The 15,046-nt window shown below is 39.0% G+C and overlaps 1 protein-coding gene across 1 annotated transcript; it reads right to left on the bottom strand.

Annotated features, from left to right (window-relative positions):
* Positions 1-697: 697 nt before the first annotated feature.
* LOC130092592 (uncharacterized) lies at positions 698-12,272 on the bottom strand. The gene is made up of 11 exons (XM_056260493.1): positions 11,882-12,272; positions 11,618-11,804; positions 11,131-11,227; positions 10,935-11,032; positions 2,483-2,545; positions 2,263-2,325; positions 1,582-1,650; positions 1,431-1,481; positions 1,146-1,172; positions 872-1,074; positions 698-787 (listed from the first exon to the last, which is right to left on the bottom strand). The coding sequence occupies exons 2-11, from the start codon at positions 11,799-11,801 to the stop codon at positions 698-700; spliced, it is 945 nt and encodes a 314-aa protein (XP_056116468.1). The 5' UTR covers positions 11,802-11,804; positions 11,882-12,272.
* Positions 12,273-15,046: the final 2,774 nt, after the last annotated feature.

Below are 15,046 nucleotides of genomic sequence, written 5' to 3'. Positions count from 1 at the left end.
GATTACCGGTGTTGTGACACGTCGATTAACCGGTGGGAAATTTTCCTCACCGCGGCAAACACAGGCGTCTCATACTTTTGGTCTCGGCAGGCTATTACCGTCGTAGTTTTATCAAAAATATGGTTAAACGTTGTGCCTGGGGCATTTGTAACACAGATACGCGTTTCCCAGAGAGGTTGGAGGGGGGGTGCGTTTTTTTTTCCCTTCCCAAACCCGAAGTCAAATCCTGTCAAGTGTCGTCTAGCACACGCTGCTAATAAATACAACGTTATACTCACGTAGTCCGTTTGCTTTGTTATAACGATTATAGAAGTGAATAGAGACCCACCCAGCTTTGCATGAACAGTGTTGCTCCTTGATATTGTTAGTCCCAGCCTCCGTCTCGATTAGTAGGATATGCGGTGGTTCATTTTTTGACTGTGACCGGTATGCTTTTGCCTCTATTTGGATGCCTTGTTGTTCCTTGCGTTTCACCTATGTCGTGAATATAGCCTTCGAACGTATATTGCAGCCCCTTTTGCCTACTTCTATCGGACACTTTATTTGCTGCTTTATAAACGTTTGATAAAATTTCAGCAGGAAGAGCTGTCACAGCATAAGCCATGTTGATACCAGAGCCCAGATGAAGTTTGTTTGTCGGACGTAGCAACAGTAACTAACGGGGGCGGGGCTTAGCCAAAGGCGAATTGCAGTTTCTTCACCAGGCCAAACCTTTCTTGTTGCTTAACCATTCCATGTCGAACCAGCCCAGCCAGTACGGATATGGTTTAAACATGTGGTTGACTACCTACTGTACCATTCACAATGAGCAAAATATGAAAACACTGACAGTTAATTGATGCGAGTTAATTTTTTTCTATTGAAATCTTACCACAGCTGTCTTGTAGTCTTCCTGCTGCAGCTGTCCCTCAATGACTTGAAGTTGTTGGAAACTTGACAGTGGAAAACAGTCTGTGTTTAATGTTGGGCTGTCTTCTGTAGTTGATAATTTTTTGAGGTCGTAGACCAATTTAACCAATGTGCCCATCTGTTCTTTAATCATTTCTTGGTTTGCAAGAATTTTGCGTATCCAAGCTAGAAAAAAGAAAAAGCTATTAAAGTAAAAAATGCATATCACTGTGTAAAAAAAAAAAGTCACTACCTACCTTCACTGAAACCAGTGTGGGATGGTGCTAAAAAGGGGAACACAACAAGATCTTAGTTTGACCATGTTAAATGACAGTAGAAGGAAGTAAAAATCTTATTTTTACTCTATGGCTCTGCAGATTTGTTTGTACATAATTTGGTTTAAAAGGTAACTAATGGTTAAGGAGTTAAACACAGTCAGTTTTAGAACTTAAATAGTTTATTGTGTAACAGTATTTTGGATACATGGGTAAACCTGTAAGATTTGAATGCCGTGCTAGTGAACTGACACAGTATATACTTACAACTAAAGACTTCTGCCTCTCCTTGCCTAAATTGTGGGGTGCGATTCCTTGCTGTAAAGGATAATTAGTGGGAAAGGCCAAAGTTTAGCAGTAGCTTTTAGCACATGTTATATGGGTAAAATGGGAAGAAAAGGTTATATTGTAAATTTACGGGTTACTGATGTCCGTTTCACAGGTGTTGATGTCCTCCTTTGGTTACTGCGGATTTGTTTTTGGCGCCCTGATGGCATCAAAACAGGCCAAAAATATAGTGTCACCCCTGAATTTGGCTAACATTGGATATTAACACAAAACACAAAGATATAAACATTTTAAGCTAAAAAACATTATAGTCCAGTCATTTTAAGCCAAAATGGAGGTCAACCTAGGACAAATTGCAACTGAAGCAAACTCAACTGATTTCATATCCTCAATATGTCACACCTGTCAACACTCCCGTTTTTCTCCCGTTTTTTTGCCCAATCTCCAGGACCCCTCCCGATTTGTTATTTCTCCCGGGAAACTCCCGTAATTTGCATGGTCCAAACTCCTTTATGAATAATAGGATCAATATGCTTGTCTAATGTTGACCAGTTGCCAGATCTTGTATTAAATGCATTATATTTACACAATACACACACCATATACAATTTCAACCCAGCAACCTATAACCCAGTTGCGCAGTCGCGGAAAGCTTAACCCGAAAGAGAGCACCACCACCCCTTTTTTTTTTCTCCTTACCTAGGACATATTGAGGATACAAAATCAGTTGGGTTTGCTTCTGTTGCAATTTGTCCTACTTTTTTCATAAAGTGACTGGACTATTACATGTCCTGTGTTTTCAAATACTCACAATTCATAGTGTCTGCCTCCTCTCTGGCTAGTGGTTGGGAGTAATTCCCTGCTCTGCTGGTAGCTGAACAGGACAAAAGTGGGAGAAAATGGAGAGGTCAGTGTTGAGGAGCTTTGAGGCAAGTTTAGGTCTAACTGATATCAAATTGATGTTTTATGTGTCTGCGGTGGCAAGCATATCTACTCTGTAACTCGTATGCCCTGTGTTTTCAAATACTCACAATTCATAGTGTCTGCCTCCTCTCTGGCTAGTGGTTGGGAGTAATTCCCTGCTCTGCTGGTACCTGAACAGGAAAAAATTGGAGAGGTCAGTGTTGAGGAGCTTTGAGGCAAGTTTAGGTCTAACTGATATCAAATTGATGTTATATTTGTTTGCGGTGGCCATAGATATATACATTAGATGTCGCCTTGGGGTTCTAAGCATGCGTCAAAACCGCCGCCATCTTGGAACAGGGGTCTTGTCATAGGAAGTAGCTAGGTAACGCTGCTATCTCCGCCTGTACTACGAATTCATGGATTTTCTGACTTTTGTGCTGCGTATGGATGTTCACACGAACGAAATCTGAACTAGGAAGAATGTAAAAAAAAAAAAAAAAATAATAATAATAATAATAATAATTTTCTCTGGACTCCATGATAAATACATGTCTGACCATTGGAACGAACCAAAAAACTAGACAATCGCATTCATGGCAATTTATGGTGATTTTATTTCCGTTAGACCTTTGCCTACATTGACGTTTATGCATTAAAGAGGGGCTCCCCTGTTCCATGATGGCGGCTCTATTGACGCATTCTTTCCAATGAACTGCCTTAGCCAAGGCGACATCTAGTGTATATATCTATGTGCGGTGGCAAGCATATCTACTCTGTAACTCGTATGCCCTGTGTTTTCAAATACTCACAATTCATAGTGTCTGCCTCCTCTCTGGCTAGTGGTTGGGAGTAATTCCCTCCTCTGCTGGTACCTGAACAGGAAAAAATTGGGAAAAATGGAGAGGTCAGTGTTGAGGAGCTTTGAGGCAAGTTTAGGTCTAACTGATATCAAATTGATGTTTTATGTGTCTGCGGTGGCAAGCATATCTACTCTGTAACTCGTATGCCCTGTGTTTTCAAATACTCACAATTCATAGTGTCTGCCTCCTCTCTGGCTAGTGGTTGGGAGTAATTCCCTGCTCTGCTGGTAGCTGAACAGGACAAAAGTGGGAGAAAATGGAGAGGTCAGTGTTGAGGAGCTTTGAGGCAAGTTTAGGTCTAACTGATATCAAATTGATGTTTTATGTGTCTGCGGTGGCAAGCATATCTACTCTGTAACTCGTATGCCCTGGGTTTTCAAATACTCACAATTCATAGTGTCTGCCTCCTCTCTGGCTAGTGGTTGGGAGTAATTCCCTGCTCTGCTGGTAGCTGAACAGGACAAAAGTGGGAGAAAATGGAGAGGTCAGTGTTGAGGAGCTTTGAGGCAAGTTTAGGTCTAACTGATATCAAATTGATGTTTTATGTGTCTGCGGTGGCAAGCATATCTACTCTGTAACTCGTATGCCCTGGGTTTTCAAATACTCACAATTCATAGTGTCTGCCTCCTCTCTGGCTAGTGGTTGGGAGTAATTCCCTGCTCTGCTGGTAGCTGAACAGGACAAAAGTGGGAGAAATTGGAGAGGTCAGTGTTGAGGAGCTTTGAGGCAAGTTTAGGTCTAACTGATATCAAATTGATGTTTTATGTGTCTGCGGTGGCAAGCATATCTACTCTGTAACTCGTATGCCCTGGGTTTTCAAATACTCACAATTCATAGTGTCTGCCTCCTCTCTGGCTAGTGGTTGGGAGTAATTCCCTGCTCTGCTGGTAGCTGAACAGGACAAAAGTGGGAGAAATTGGAGAGGTCAGTGTTGAGGAGCTTTGAGGCAAGTTTAGGTCTAACTGATATCAAATTGATGTTTTATGTGTCTGCGGTGGCAAGCATATCTACTCTGTAACTCGTATGCCCTGGGTTTTCAAATACTCACAATTCATAGTGTCTGCCTCCTCTCTGGCTAGTGGTTGGGAGTAATTCCCTGCTCTGCTGGTAGCTGAACAGGACAAAAGTGGAGAGGTCAGTGTTGAGGAGCTTTGAGGCAAGTTTAGGTCTAACTGATATCAAATTGATGTTATATTTGTTTGCGGTGGCCATAGATATATACATTAGATGTCGCCTTGGGGTTCTAAGCATGCGTCAAAACCGCCGCCATCTTGGAACAGGGGTCTTGTCATAGGAAGTAGCTAGGTAACGCTGCTATCTCCGCCTGTACTTCGAATTCATGGATTTTCTGACTTTTGTGCTGCGTATGGATGTTCACACGAACGAAATCTGAACTAGGAAGAATGTTTAAAAAAAAAAAAAATAATAATAATAATAATTTTCTCTGGACTCCATGATAAATACATGTCTGACCATTGGAACGAACCAAAAAACTAGACAATCGCATTCATGGCAATTTATGGTGATTTTATTTCCGTTAGACCTTTGCCTACATTGACGTTTATGCATTAAAGAGGGGCTCCCCTGTTCCATGATGGCGGCTCTATTGACGCATTCGTTCCAATGAACTGCCTTAGCCAAGGCGACATCTAGTGTATATATCTATGTGCGGTGGCAAGCATATCTACTCTGTAACTCGTATGCCCTGTGTTTTCAAATACTCACAATTCATAGTGTCTGCCTCCTCTCTGGCTAGTGGTTGGGAGTAATTCCCTGCTCTGCTGGTAGCTGAACAGGACAAAAGTGGGAGAAAATGGAGAGGTCAGTGTTGAGGAGCTTTGAGGCAAGTTTAGGTCTAACTGATATCAAATTGATGTTTTATGTGTCTGCGGTGGCAAGCATATCTACTCTGTAACTCGTATGCCCTGTGTTTTCAAATACTGTGTATTTGAAAACACTGTGTAAATTGTATTTCCAGAACTGATGATAGTATTCCTTAAATTAATCCACAAAAAAACAAACGTGTTAGTTCTGTCAAACGCTTAAAATATTTAATCGCGAATAATGTCATAGTTAACTCTCTGGGGTCGGCGGTCTCGCCGGCGATACCAGCTCACTTTTTTCCTTATCAGTGCAAAAGAGACTCAAATTACTCTGTTAATTTTGATCTTACATATAAGTGTTGTACATCATTAGATCCTGTTAAGTTTCTATTTTTTTTGTGGATACTCACAATAAAAACAAAGTGTTGTGCTTTTCACCAAATAAAGAAAAACAAACATGATGCGAGTTCTGCGTTCTCTCTGTCAGTGAAGTCCATTCTGAAACGCGTCCTAAGATTAACTGTAACTCCGCGATTACTTGTCACACAGGCACGAGAGGTTTTTCTTTATGAAGCTTAAATTCTCTTCTTTTAAATGAAGTAATTTATATAAAAAACAAATATTCTCAGTTTATGCAATCTGTATGAAAAGAGAGTGCTGTCAGTATTTTTTCCCCCAGCTCATTACACTTCATTACGCGTTAATATGACACGCCCACGGAGGACGCGCGCTATTCAAACGCAAATGTCGAGGCAAGCCATGACAATGCCCACATCAGCTGTTCCACCGCGGCGGTAAAATGTGTGGTGTATTTGCTGCCTTTTACCGCTAAGAGGCGCTACAATCATAGACTCTGAAAAGTGTTCGTTTATTCCGGTTTATTCTCTCTAATGCGTAATCTGCTGCCGCACCGCGCTGATTCAGAGCGATTGAAAGCTGGTAGCAGAAGAATTCAACAAGTGAAACGTAGTTAAAATAATTCATAATCACAATACTGAAATTAGGCTACTGAAATGTAATTGAATAAATAATGAAAACATTTCAACATAAAACATTGCAATAAAAACATTTAGGCTACATGGATGAGGCTTTACAACTTTAACAGCATACAGAAGACAGCTCAGTGATCAACGCAACGACACGAGCTTCGAGGAGCTTCAACAGACCCGAGATCGAATCTCAATGTAGCATACATGTTGTTAACCGATGTTGTCCTACGTTTATATTTTCCCACCTTGATGCTTAAATAGGTAACTGTTTATATCTGTTTACTTATTTAAAGTCAAGAGTTTTGTTTGATTATCATTACAACATAAATTTGCTTCATTCCTGTAGAACCGCAGCCGCTGCACAAACGACAAAAACTGATGAAGGAAGATTGTCAGCCGATCAGAAAATGAAAATGAAGAAGCTCGTCTTTAGTCTGCTAAATTATTGTGTAATGTAAAAGAACACTAAAATTACTTAAGTTTGAAACCAAGTTCGAACATTTCAAGGTTTAAATTGTTTAATTTAAAACAGGGTTGCATCTTGTTTAGAGTTTATTTCTTTTGCGATGCAAAATAAGAAACACTAGGCTAATCTTATTCTTGCAACATTTTAAATTTGTATTGCCAAAGAAATTACAGCTAAATTAAACAATTAAAACAGTAGGCCTACAAAACGAAAATTGTCCAAAGAAACATAATTAAATTAAAAACATGCGTTTCTCTTTGCCTCTCTCGCGCTGGATCTCTTTTTAACAAGTTTATTTAGTCTCCCTCGCTGCGCGCGCGGGTCTCTCTCTCGAAATTAATCATTTCAGGGTAAAAACACATCATACAGCTGATAATACTGTATATGTCGCTGCGTGTCAGCCATACAAATCACGAAAAAATTATTTAACCTTTAATTGTTGCTTCAAAGTCACAGCATGCCTTGTTGAATTCACCTTACAATAACTTCAATTGAAATTTTGTGTGAAAAAAAACTTTAAATAGGCTACAATAAATAAACTACAATATTTATAATTTAATAAGATATGGGGCCTACATTTGGACACAGATTTATCCTTACAATAATTTTGCCTGCTCATCAGGCTGGCTATCCGACACTCTCCATATGAAAGAGGAACATTAACACCTTTGTCCAGCAACTGTCCCTCCAACCCCCCACAGGCTATCGGAGTCTGAGGCTGACTTAACACAAAGAGAAGTCGCAATTCACACTTAAATCGCCATTCTAGACAGTGTTGATAATGAAGGAATTAAATGATTTAAGTTACATGTAGCCTAGTGATATTTCTGTCATAAAAGTTTATTACTAAATATTTCATTATTTCAATAATTGATGAAATAAAACTGGTTTGGGGCAGCTTTTTCCAACCAAAACTAAATATAATCTGAAAAAACGCTTGTTAATTTGTTGTCATGAACAAAATGTTCAACTTAATATTAAAGTCTACAGGGATCTTTGGATCCTTACAACCAGGCATGCAATTTGTGAATTAAGTTTTTATTTTATTTTGTATTATTCAAATAAATATCGAAACACGGTGCTTCGTGGTAATGCTGCTAAATTAAATAACATTTATAGAATAATTATGAACTTAAATGAAACAATATCGCAACATTTCGACAAATACATTATTATGTTTTTACATTTTAATTCAGGGCGATTTAGCCTACATTTAATTAGAGCGAGATTTTCACCCATGTCTTGTCATTTTCTCATTGGGAAGCGCATGTTTGAGTAGATCCTCTGTACCTCTCGTTTTCATATGGATTAGCCTACATAATCAGATAACATTTATTAGCCTAAATATTTAGACATTTAAAGGCTTTAGACATAGCCGATTTCTTATCGTGACTGAGCTGAAGTGGCTTTCGGTTCATTTTTGTGACGCGCAGTTCCCGGAGACAGAGAGGACAGATATAGGCTACTGTTTTTGTCGTTAGCCTAATATGAATACAAGTTTACAGTTTTGAACGATGTAAGCTACTCTACTCTTATCTGTATGACCAAAAAATTACGGAGTCGCCTATTAAGTTATTTTAGCTGTAATAATGAGATAAATAAATTAATCTAAATGAACGCTCCGCCGCGTTTGTCGAACACTAACTCACCATGCCAGAATAAAACCCGACTTTAGAAAAATGCATAGGGTCACTCGGCGTGGTGTGCCAAAACACTTAATTATAAACTTCAATATTTCATTCAAAATAATCTCAACACGCTTTGTGAAATTTTGAAAAGCCGTGCATGCATTAAGGCCACTGGAACTAATGAACAACTGAAACGCTGGTTTTGATTTTATTGTTTTTCGTTTAAACGTGCCTGTTGCATATCTCTATTTTATATATTTGATATTGGTGAAGTAGCCTATAGCATTGATTAGCTGTGGAGGGAGGGGTGTGGGGATTAAAATAATTCAGCAGAAGTAGGGATGTTTAGACCAGAAGGAAATCCCAGTCCCCCCTGGCAAATCACACTTTACTTAAAACCATGTTTTTAAAAACTCTAGGTTGTAGGGAACAGACCTCTCTGCCATGCGCGCGCACGGTTTGGAGCACAATATCTGTCTCGCATGCACGCTCGCTCTAGATAGATTACGGGATATTTTAACTAATTTGCGGTATAACTAGTCGATCACGAGTGGCTCAACAGGTAGATCTATAGATAAACTATATCTTTCAGGAATTTGACCGACCGGGTTGACACTTCAGCGTGAGAAATCGGGGGGGTGGCGTGAGAGCCTGGAATAAATAAATAAAAAATATATATAGCCTATATAAAACAAAACTGTATGGTGTAACAGAGTTTTAGAGCTAGACAAATCTCTCTGCAATAATAAATATAAAATATACAGCAGACCATGTTTGTGCGGGATTTGAACCCGTGTCATCTTGATGATGAACCGTCAGTTCTATCGCTCGGCTATGAATTTTGTTACTGAGAAATAACCAAACGTTTGATTCTCACATGAGCGAGAAAACGTTTTGTGTTTAGCCTGTGAGTGTAGGCCTACTTTAGCCTTTTACAGTTTTAAAAGATTATATCTTATCTGTATGACCAACAATTTGTTGTAGGCTTATTTGGAAATTACCATAACTTGTAGTATTTCATCCTTAGGCTACTGTTAATAGACATTAGCCCCACTTACGTTTTGCTAAATGTCCCTTTGCGCCACCTGGCGGTCATTTCGCGTACGACTTTGAAATGCGACTGGTTTATTTTTACCGCGGTGGATGGCTAAAAATGGTATGTGGATGGCTAAAAGGTGTGACTAAAAATGTGCTTTTGGCTTTCATTTATATTTTGATTGTTTGTATATATATATATATATATATATATATATATATACTAATGAGCCTTTCATTCAGGGGTGTCACACAAGAAAGAATGCAAGGATTTATATACACACACACACACACACACACACACACATATATATATATATATATATATATATATGTGTGTGTGTGTGTGTGTGTGTGTGTGTGTATATAAATATTTATTTATTTATATATATATTGTCCTTGCATTCTTTCTTGTGTGACACCCCTGAATGAAAGGCTCATTAGTATGCAGTCTGCTCAGGTGAGAACTGCCTAATTATTCATGAGGGGGTTGGGCCGATCCGCCCATCCGCATATTGCCTTTGCAAACAAAAAAATGTTTTTCACAATTTAAAACAATCTATTGTGTTATGTGAATGATAAGGCAGGATGATTTTCAGATCATTTTGAAGAAAAAACTCTAGGCCACAACATCCATTAGTCAAAAGTCTTGTGGACACATATTTAGTATGTGTTTTGTGGCCTTATTTCAGAAACTTTAAGTTTTAGTTTTTTCAATAACCACGCATAAACAATATTCTCTCAAAAATACAAAAATGTACATACATGTTGATAACACATTATGGTAGCCCTGTGTGTGCTAAATAGAGTGTAATTACACCTTTGCCAGTAATATGTTTATAAGCAACTGAAAAAAGCACAAATGTCAGAGTATGTCAAAACATCTCAAGGACCCCAAAAACACCTTGGACCCCAGAGGGTTAACTCGCGATTAATCGCACATTTTTATCTATTCTAAATGTCTCTTGATTTCTTTTTGTCCCATTATTTTTTCTCATTTTAATGCTCTTATCAACCTGAAAAAGTGGATCGGCTTGCTTTGTGCAAATATTTTTTATTGAAAACAACATTGGCATATACTGTGTTCAATTTCACACTAAGATTCTCACTTGGAGCAAATAATCTCTCAATGTAACACTGTCCATCAATAAAAGGGTGAAAGAAATACTGACGAGGTCCTGATATTGATGAGGGTGCGGAGAATTCGCATCAGCTTTGTGTGTGTGTGTGTGTGTGTGTGTGTGTATGTGTGTGTGTGCTTGGCCATCATCAAGTGGTGTTTCAGACTGGACGTGCTGCGATGATGATAGCTCAGTTCACAACGACAAAACACACAGATCACTTTGGTCTCATCAATGGGACCATTTGGCAACTTTTTAAAAGTAAACTTTACATTCAGAATCTTGTTGGCATCCATTTCGGCGTCTCGCGCTCGTCATCCACTCAAAACTTAACGTTAATCTACTATTTGGCCGGCTCGCAAGCCTAAACAAGTGTGTGTGGCGTTACTGTTGTTTTGTTTCCGGTCTAGCTAGATCCGCTTGCGCTTTGGTCGACGAAGCAACAAAACGCATGCCGCGCCCTGTTGCAAAAGCATGTGAAAAAAACTACAAGGTTTGCTAGGCCAAAAAGGCCGCTAAACTCGCGATAAAAAAAATTAACGCCGTTAAAATGGGTTTGCGTTAACGCCGTTAATAACGCGTTTAACTGACAGCCCTAGTGTTAATTAAACAAATTAATAGAACTATAACTGTTGCACAAATTGGCCAATCTTACATTTCCTGATGGGGTTGATTTGCACTTCTGGCGCTGCTGGAAGTGGAAAGTTTGCCTCATCCTCAGTTTCACTATCATCGAAAAAACGTGCCCTTTTACTGATGAAAAAAAAAAAAAAACACACAAAAAAAACAGATTATTCAATTTATTCTCCTCATTCAGCAGCCATACTCTGCTCTGTATGTCCTGTATTTACATGTGTCTTTTTCTTCTCACGGGGGGCGAGTCCACATCTGTAAGGTCTGTGTTTATTTCTGCCTCTGGTAGTTTTTGGCGAGCTTCTTCATATGTTTCTGAATAGATAAACAACAAAGTTTCTGTGAAGCAAACTAAAAAATACATTAAATAAAGAATAAATGAATAAATGAGAAAAGAATCTTAGGGCCAAATTTACTAAATAGGCTCAATCTCCTTTTTGGGGGAGGTAAATAATGGTGCAAATACCAATAAATTGACTAGCATCAACCTTAGTAAATCGCCTTGCATGATTCATTTAAATTAATCTGAATGATTCTGCATGAGTCTGAAAGGGAACTCTTACAAACGCTTATGCAACAATGTCAGCTGCAAAAATAACTGTTCACGCCTTTTTAGTGTCTTTAATAAATCCTGACACCAAAAGAGGGTAATGCTGGTGCAACCTGTTAGTAAATCTGACCCATGGAAGCTATGGATATATGTACCTCTAGTAAAAATAATCCGGATTTTGAAGGGAGTCCAAGATGGTCCTGGCTTTACCATTGATTTTATGGCTTTAACTCTATCTTCATATTTGTATGGAGGCCACATACAAATATTGTCCCTTACCCAATTTTGGGGGACAACCTCGACTTCATTTGTTGTTTCAAAGATTACGATATGATACATTGTCTGAAAAAAAAGAGTTTTACACTTAATTTAGATTAATACAAAAAATAAAAAATCTAATTCATATAAATGCCACTTACAAAGCATGTCCCACAATTTAATCCAGAAATGGTGTTACTGCTTCTCAAGAACTATGTACATTAATTGGTGATATTAAGATGTGTGAGTCAGAGGGAAGACTGCAAATTTGTCTCCCAGAGGCAACCTCACACACTTCTGCCAGGGCTTTGTGAGCTCAGTAAAGTGCATCACTGTTGACAAATTGGACACAATGAATACGCCCATGTTTCTGGAGTCAAGAGGGTAGGTGTATAAGGCCTCTTTCTCTCTATATTCTTGAAACATAACATACTCTTTACCCCCATAAGCAATTATGTTTTTTACTGAAATCACTTTGCCATGAATAGCAATGCAATCATCTTTGCTCGATATTCGCAGCATGACACCATCAACAGTAAGCTGTCTGAACTGATGTACTGTTTCTGTCAGTGTTTGTGGTACAGGTCCATTTTTATGGGGGCACATTAGTGATATTTCATCAGTGGAATAACAATTCCTTTCCTCTTGTTCTGAAAACCTGCGGATTATCTGTGCAAGTGGATTGTGAGGCTTCCTTACCAATCTCTTAAGCTCACCAAGAAAGTTTTCATAGGGGAAGCCAGATATGCCATCTAAAGGACCATGCACTTTTACATCACTAGCAAGATGTACCAAGCCATGAATGTTGTATACCACCATCTCTTTGCCATACAACAAGCCATAATGCTCAACAAATGATACCAAAAAGGAGTGAGCCAAATCATTCATTTCGATACAATAGTTTGAATTTGCCAAAATGTAGATGGCAACAGACAACAGCATAAAGTTCTCATAAACCTGGCGAGGCAACACACTCTTTAAAACAACCGGGCCTGTGTACAACAACAGTTGACGGAATTCAGTTGCCTTCCAACGAAGTCTCTCACTGAGAGCCCTAGGCTTTCTGGCAAATTCTGCTGGAATGAACTCCTTCAATGCTACCAGTCTCTCAGAGATACCCAAGACTTGAATGCTCGAAAGCCTTGTACGCAGGGGGCCCACTGCACCACACCACAGATCCGTTAGACGTCTCACTACACCCAAACACACAAGGTGCATGTAATCATGAGGAAAACCAGTTACCATGTCAATGTCGGTTTCTAGAAGAGGACAGAGTGTTAGATGGTGTTCCTCATCTAATCCCAGTCGAAAAGCTTCATCTGTTCTACAGGAGGCATTGTTCTCAGGAAATGTCATGCGGTGTTTCACATAGGAACCTTTCTGCTGACATTTGTCACAGCCGTAGTAGCCTGTGTGAGATTTTATACCTTTGATAAAGGCTCGTGCTGGAGCGTCACACATGATAGATGTTACCTTGACAAAGAAAGTCTTGCCACCAAAAACAAAACCTCTTCTTAAACTCTGCAACTCACAAACTAAGTGACTGAGATAGTCAGACAGATTTTTTGGCTTAGTGGTCCCACAAAACAAACCTACAACAACAGGTTTCTTAGATAGACCTTCGAACATGCCAAGAATAGGCCAAAGTTGAACTGAAGAACTTTTGAAAAGTGGGAGGCCGTCAAAATTTAGCTACATGTTAAATGTGTGCCCATCTGTAAAACGAGAACATACACTTCTCAACGTGTTTCTGAAAGCATTGATAATACCAAAATAGTGGAAAGATCCACCGGCAATCATCTCCACATTGTACTCCGTTTTCGTCTTTAACAGTGACCTTCCATCTTTTGGCAGGAATGGTAAATGCACTCTAAGAATTGCCAATAAAGCAGAAAGTGCAATGAGAGATACACCAAAACGAAGTGCCCAGTCAGTAATGCTGCTTCTGAGATCACTTTTATCGTTTGTTTCACCAGTACTGCTACAATCATAGCTGCTGTTTGTATTCTCACTAACAGAGATGCAAGTAGGATTCAAATCTGAAGGTCTGCAGTCAAAGGGAATGCCACCAAGAGGAATGCTAACAGGAGAGTTGTTAAGATTATCAGTATGGTCATACACCTCATGATCCACTGATTTAAGAAAAGTGTCAACTCTTTTGAGGGCCCTTTTCCTAAGATTGCTGCGTTCATTGTAATTCATCACTAGTGAACCATATACTGAGTCACAAATAAAATATGCAAGGAATATTCCTAATGAGTTCAAGCTCAGGATGTTCACTACCCTATAATGAGAGAGAAACAGCAGATTAGGACAGCAAATTAATAAATTAAAGGAATAGTTCACCTAAAAATTCTGTCATAATTTACTATCAATAAATAAACATATCAAATGACATAGTGATTAAACAATATATAAGTAAAGAGTATTATTCTGTATTACAGGTATTTACAGATGGGTCAAAGGAGCCAGAGTTTGGTAGAACAGCAGCAGTATACATCCTGACATTTAAAATGAAAATTGCAAAAACAATATCTGAAAGAAAGAAAAAAATACATGCTGAAACCAAGCGTGCACCACAAGCCCTGAAAAGCGAAGCCCCCCGGTGGCCGGTCCTAGTATAGGTCATAACGTTAGACCAACTAAATTAAATTACACTTCAAATATCGTTTTTCCAAATGTGGTTTCTATCATTTACTGTAGTTTTTATCATGCTGAAATAAGTTCAAGAGTTTGTTTTTAAAATAAGTTTGTTTTTAGTTAGTTATTTGATGTGGTGGTGTGAGGTCATGATTGACAGCTGTGATTGACAGGTTCTCTGAGCGAAGTAGTCACTGAAGCACCAACAGACTTTTTTTTCGGGATCATCGGAGGACTGAGGAGATTGGAGCTTTAAATTCAAAATATAAATTTCTATAATTAATTTAAAAAGTGCAGGAGCGTGTGCTTGCGATTGATTCAGCGAGAGTGGGGGCGGGGCCTTGATTTAGCGGCTTTACTTCCGGCTCACGACTGCGCAGATTTAAGTCCCAAGATGCCAGCGCCATATCGGGACACTGGCGGCTTCACTTCTGACCAATGGAACAGAGCGAAAGGGGCGTTGTCCATCTTTTTTTACAGTCTATGACTGAAACCATAGACAGTATGGGTGAAACAACTGCACTAGATTTTTTTTAGTGGGCTTTCCGTGTAGTGTAGTTTTAAAAAGGTACTATTTTACAGCGGTTTGCAACGATTCTCCTTTTCCCCCACAATGCATTGCATTATGTCACCTTGGGGAGAGAATTTACCAAAAACCGCCTTGAGAACATTGAGAGTGACAGACA

Source organism: Rhinichthys klamathensis, unplaced genomic scaffold (genome assembly GCF_029890125.1).
Source record: "Rhinichthys klamathensis goyatoka isolate OS25496 unplaced genomic scaffold, OSU_Roscu_1.1 h1tg000176l_1, whole genome shotgun sequence".
In the NCBI taxonomy this organism is placed as follows: domain Eukaryota; kingdom Metazoa; phylum Chordata; class Actinopteri; order Cypriniformes; family Leuciscidae; genus Rhinichthys; species Rhinichthys klamathensis.
This window is presented reverse-complemented; position numbering and strand designations above follow the sequence as displayed.

Bases quoted from the DNA above. Each gene is read 5' to 3' on its own strand.
- LOC130092592 (XM_056260493.1), bottom strand. From the start codon at position 11,801: ATGTATCATATCGTAATCTTTGAAACAACAAATGAAGTCGAGGTTGTC. The intron at 2,326-2,482 runs GTGAGTATTTGA...TGTCCTGTTCAG, and splicing joins GGAGGCAGACACTATGAATT to CTACCAGCAGAGCAGGGAAT. The intron at 1,173-1,430 runs GTAAGTATATAC...TCCCCTTTTTAG, and splicing joins AGAGGCAGAAGTCTTTAGTT to CACCATCCCACACTGGTTTC.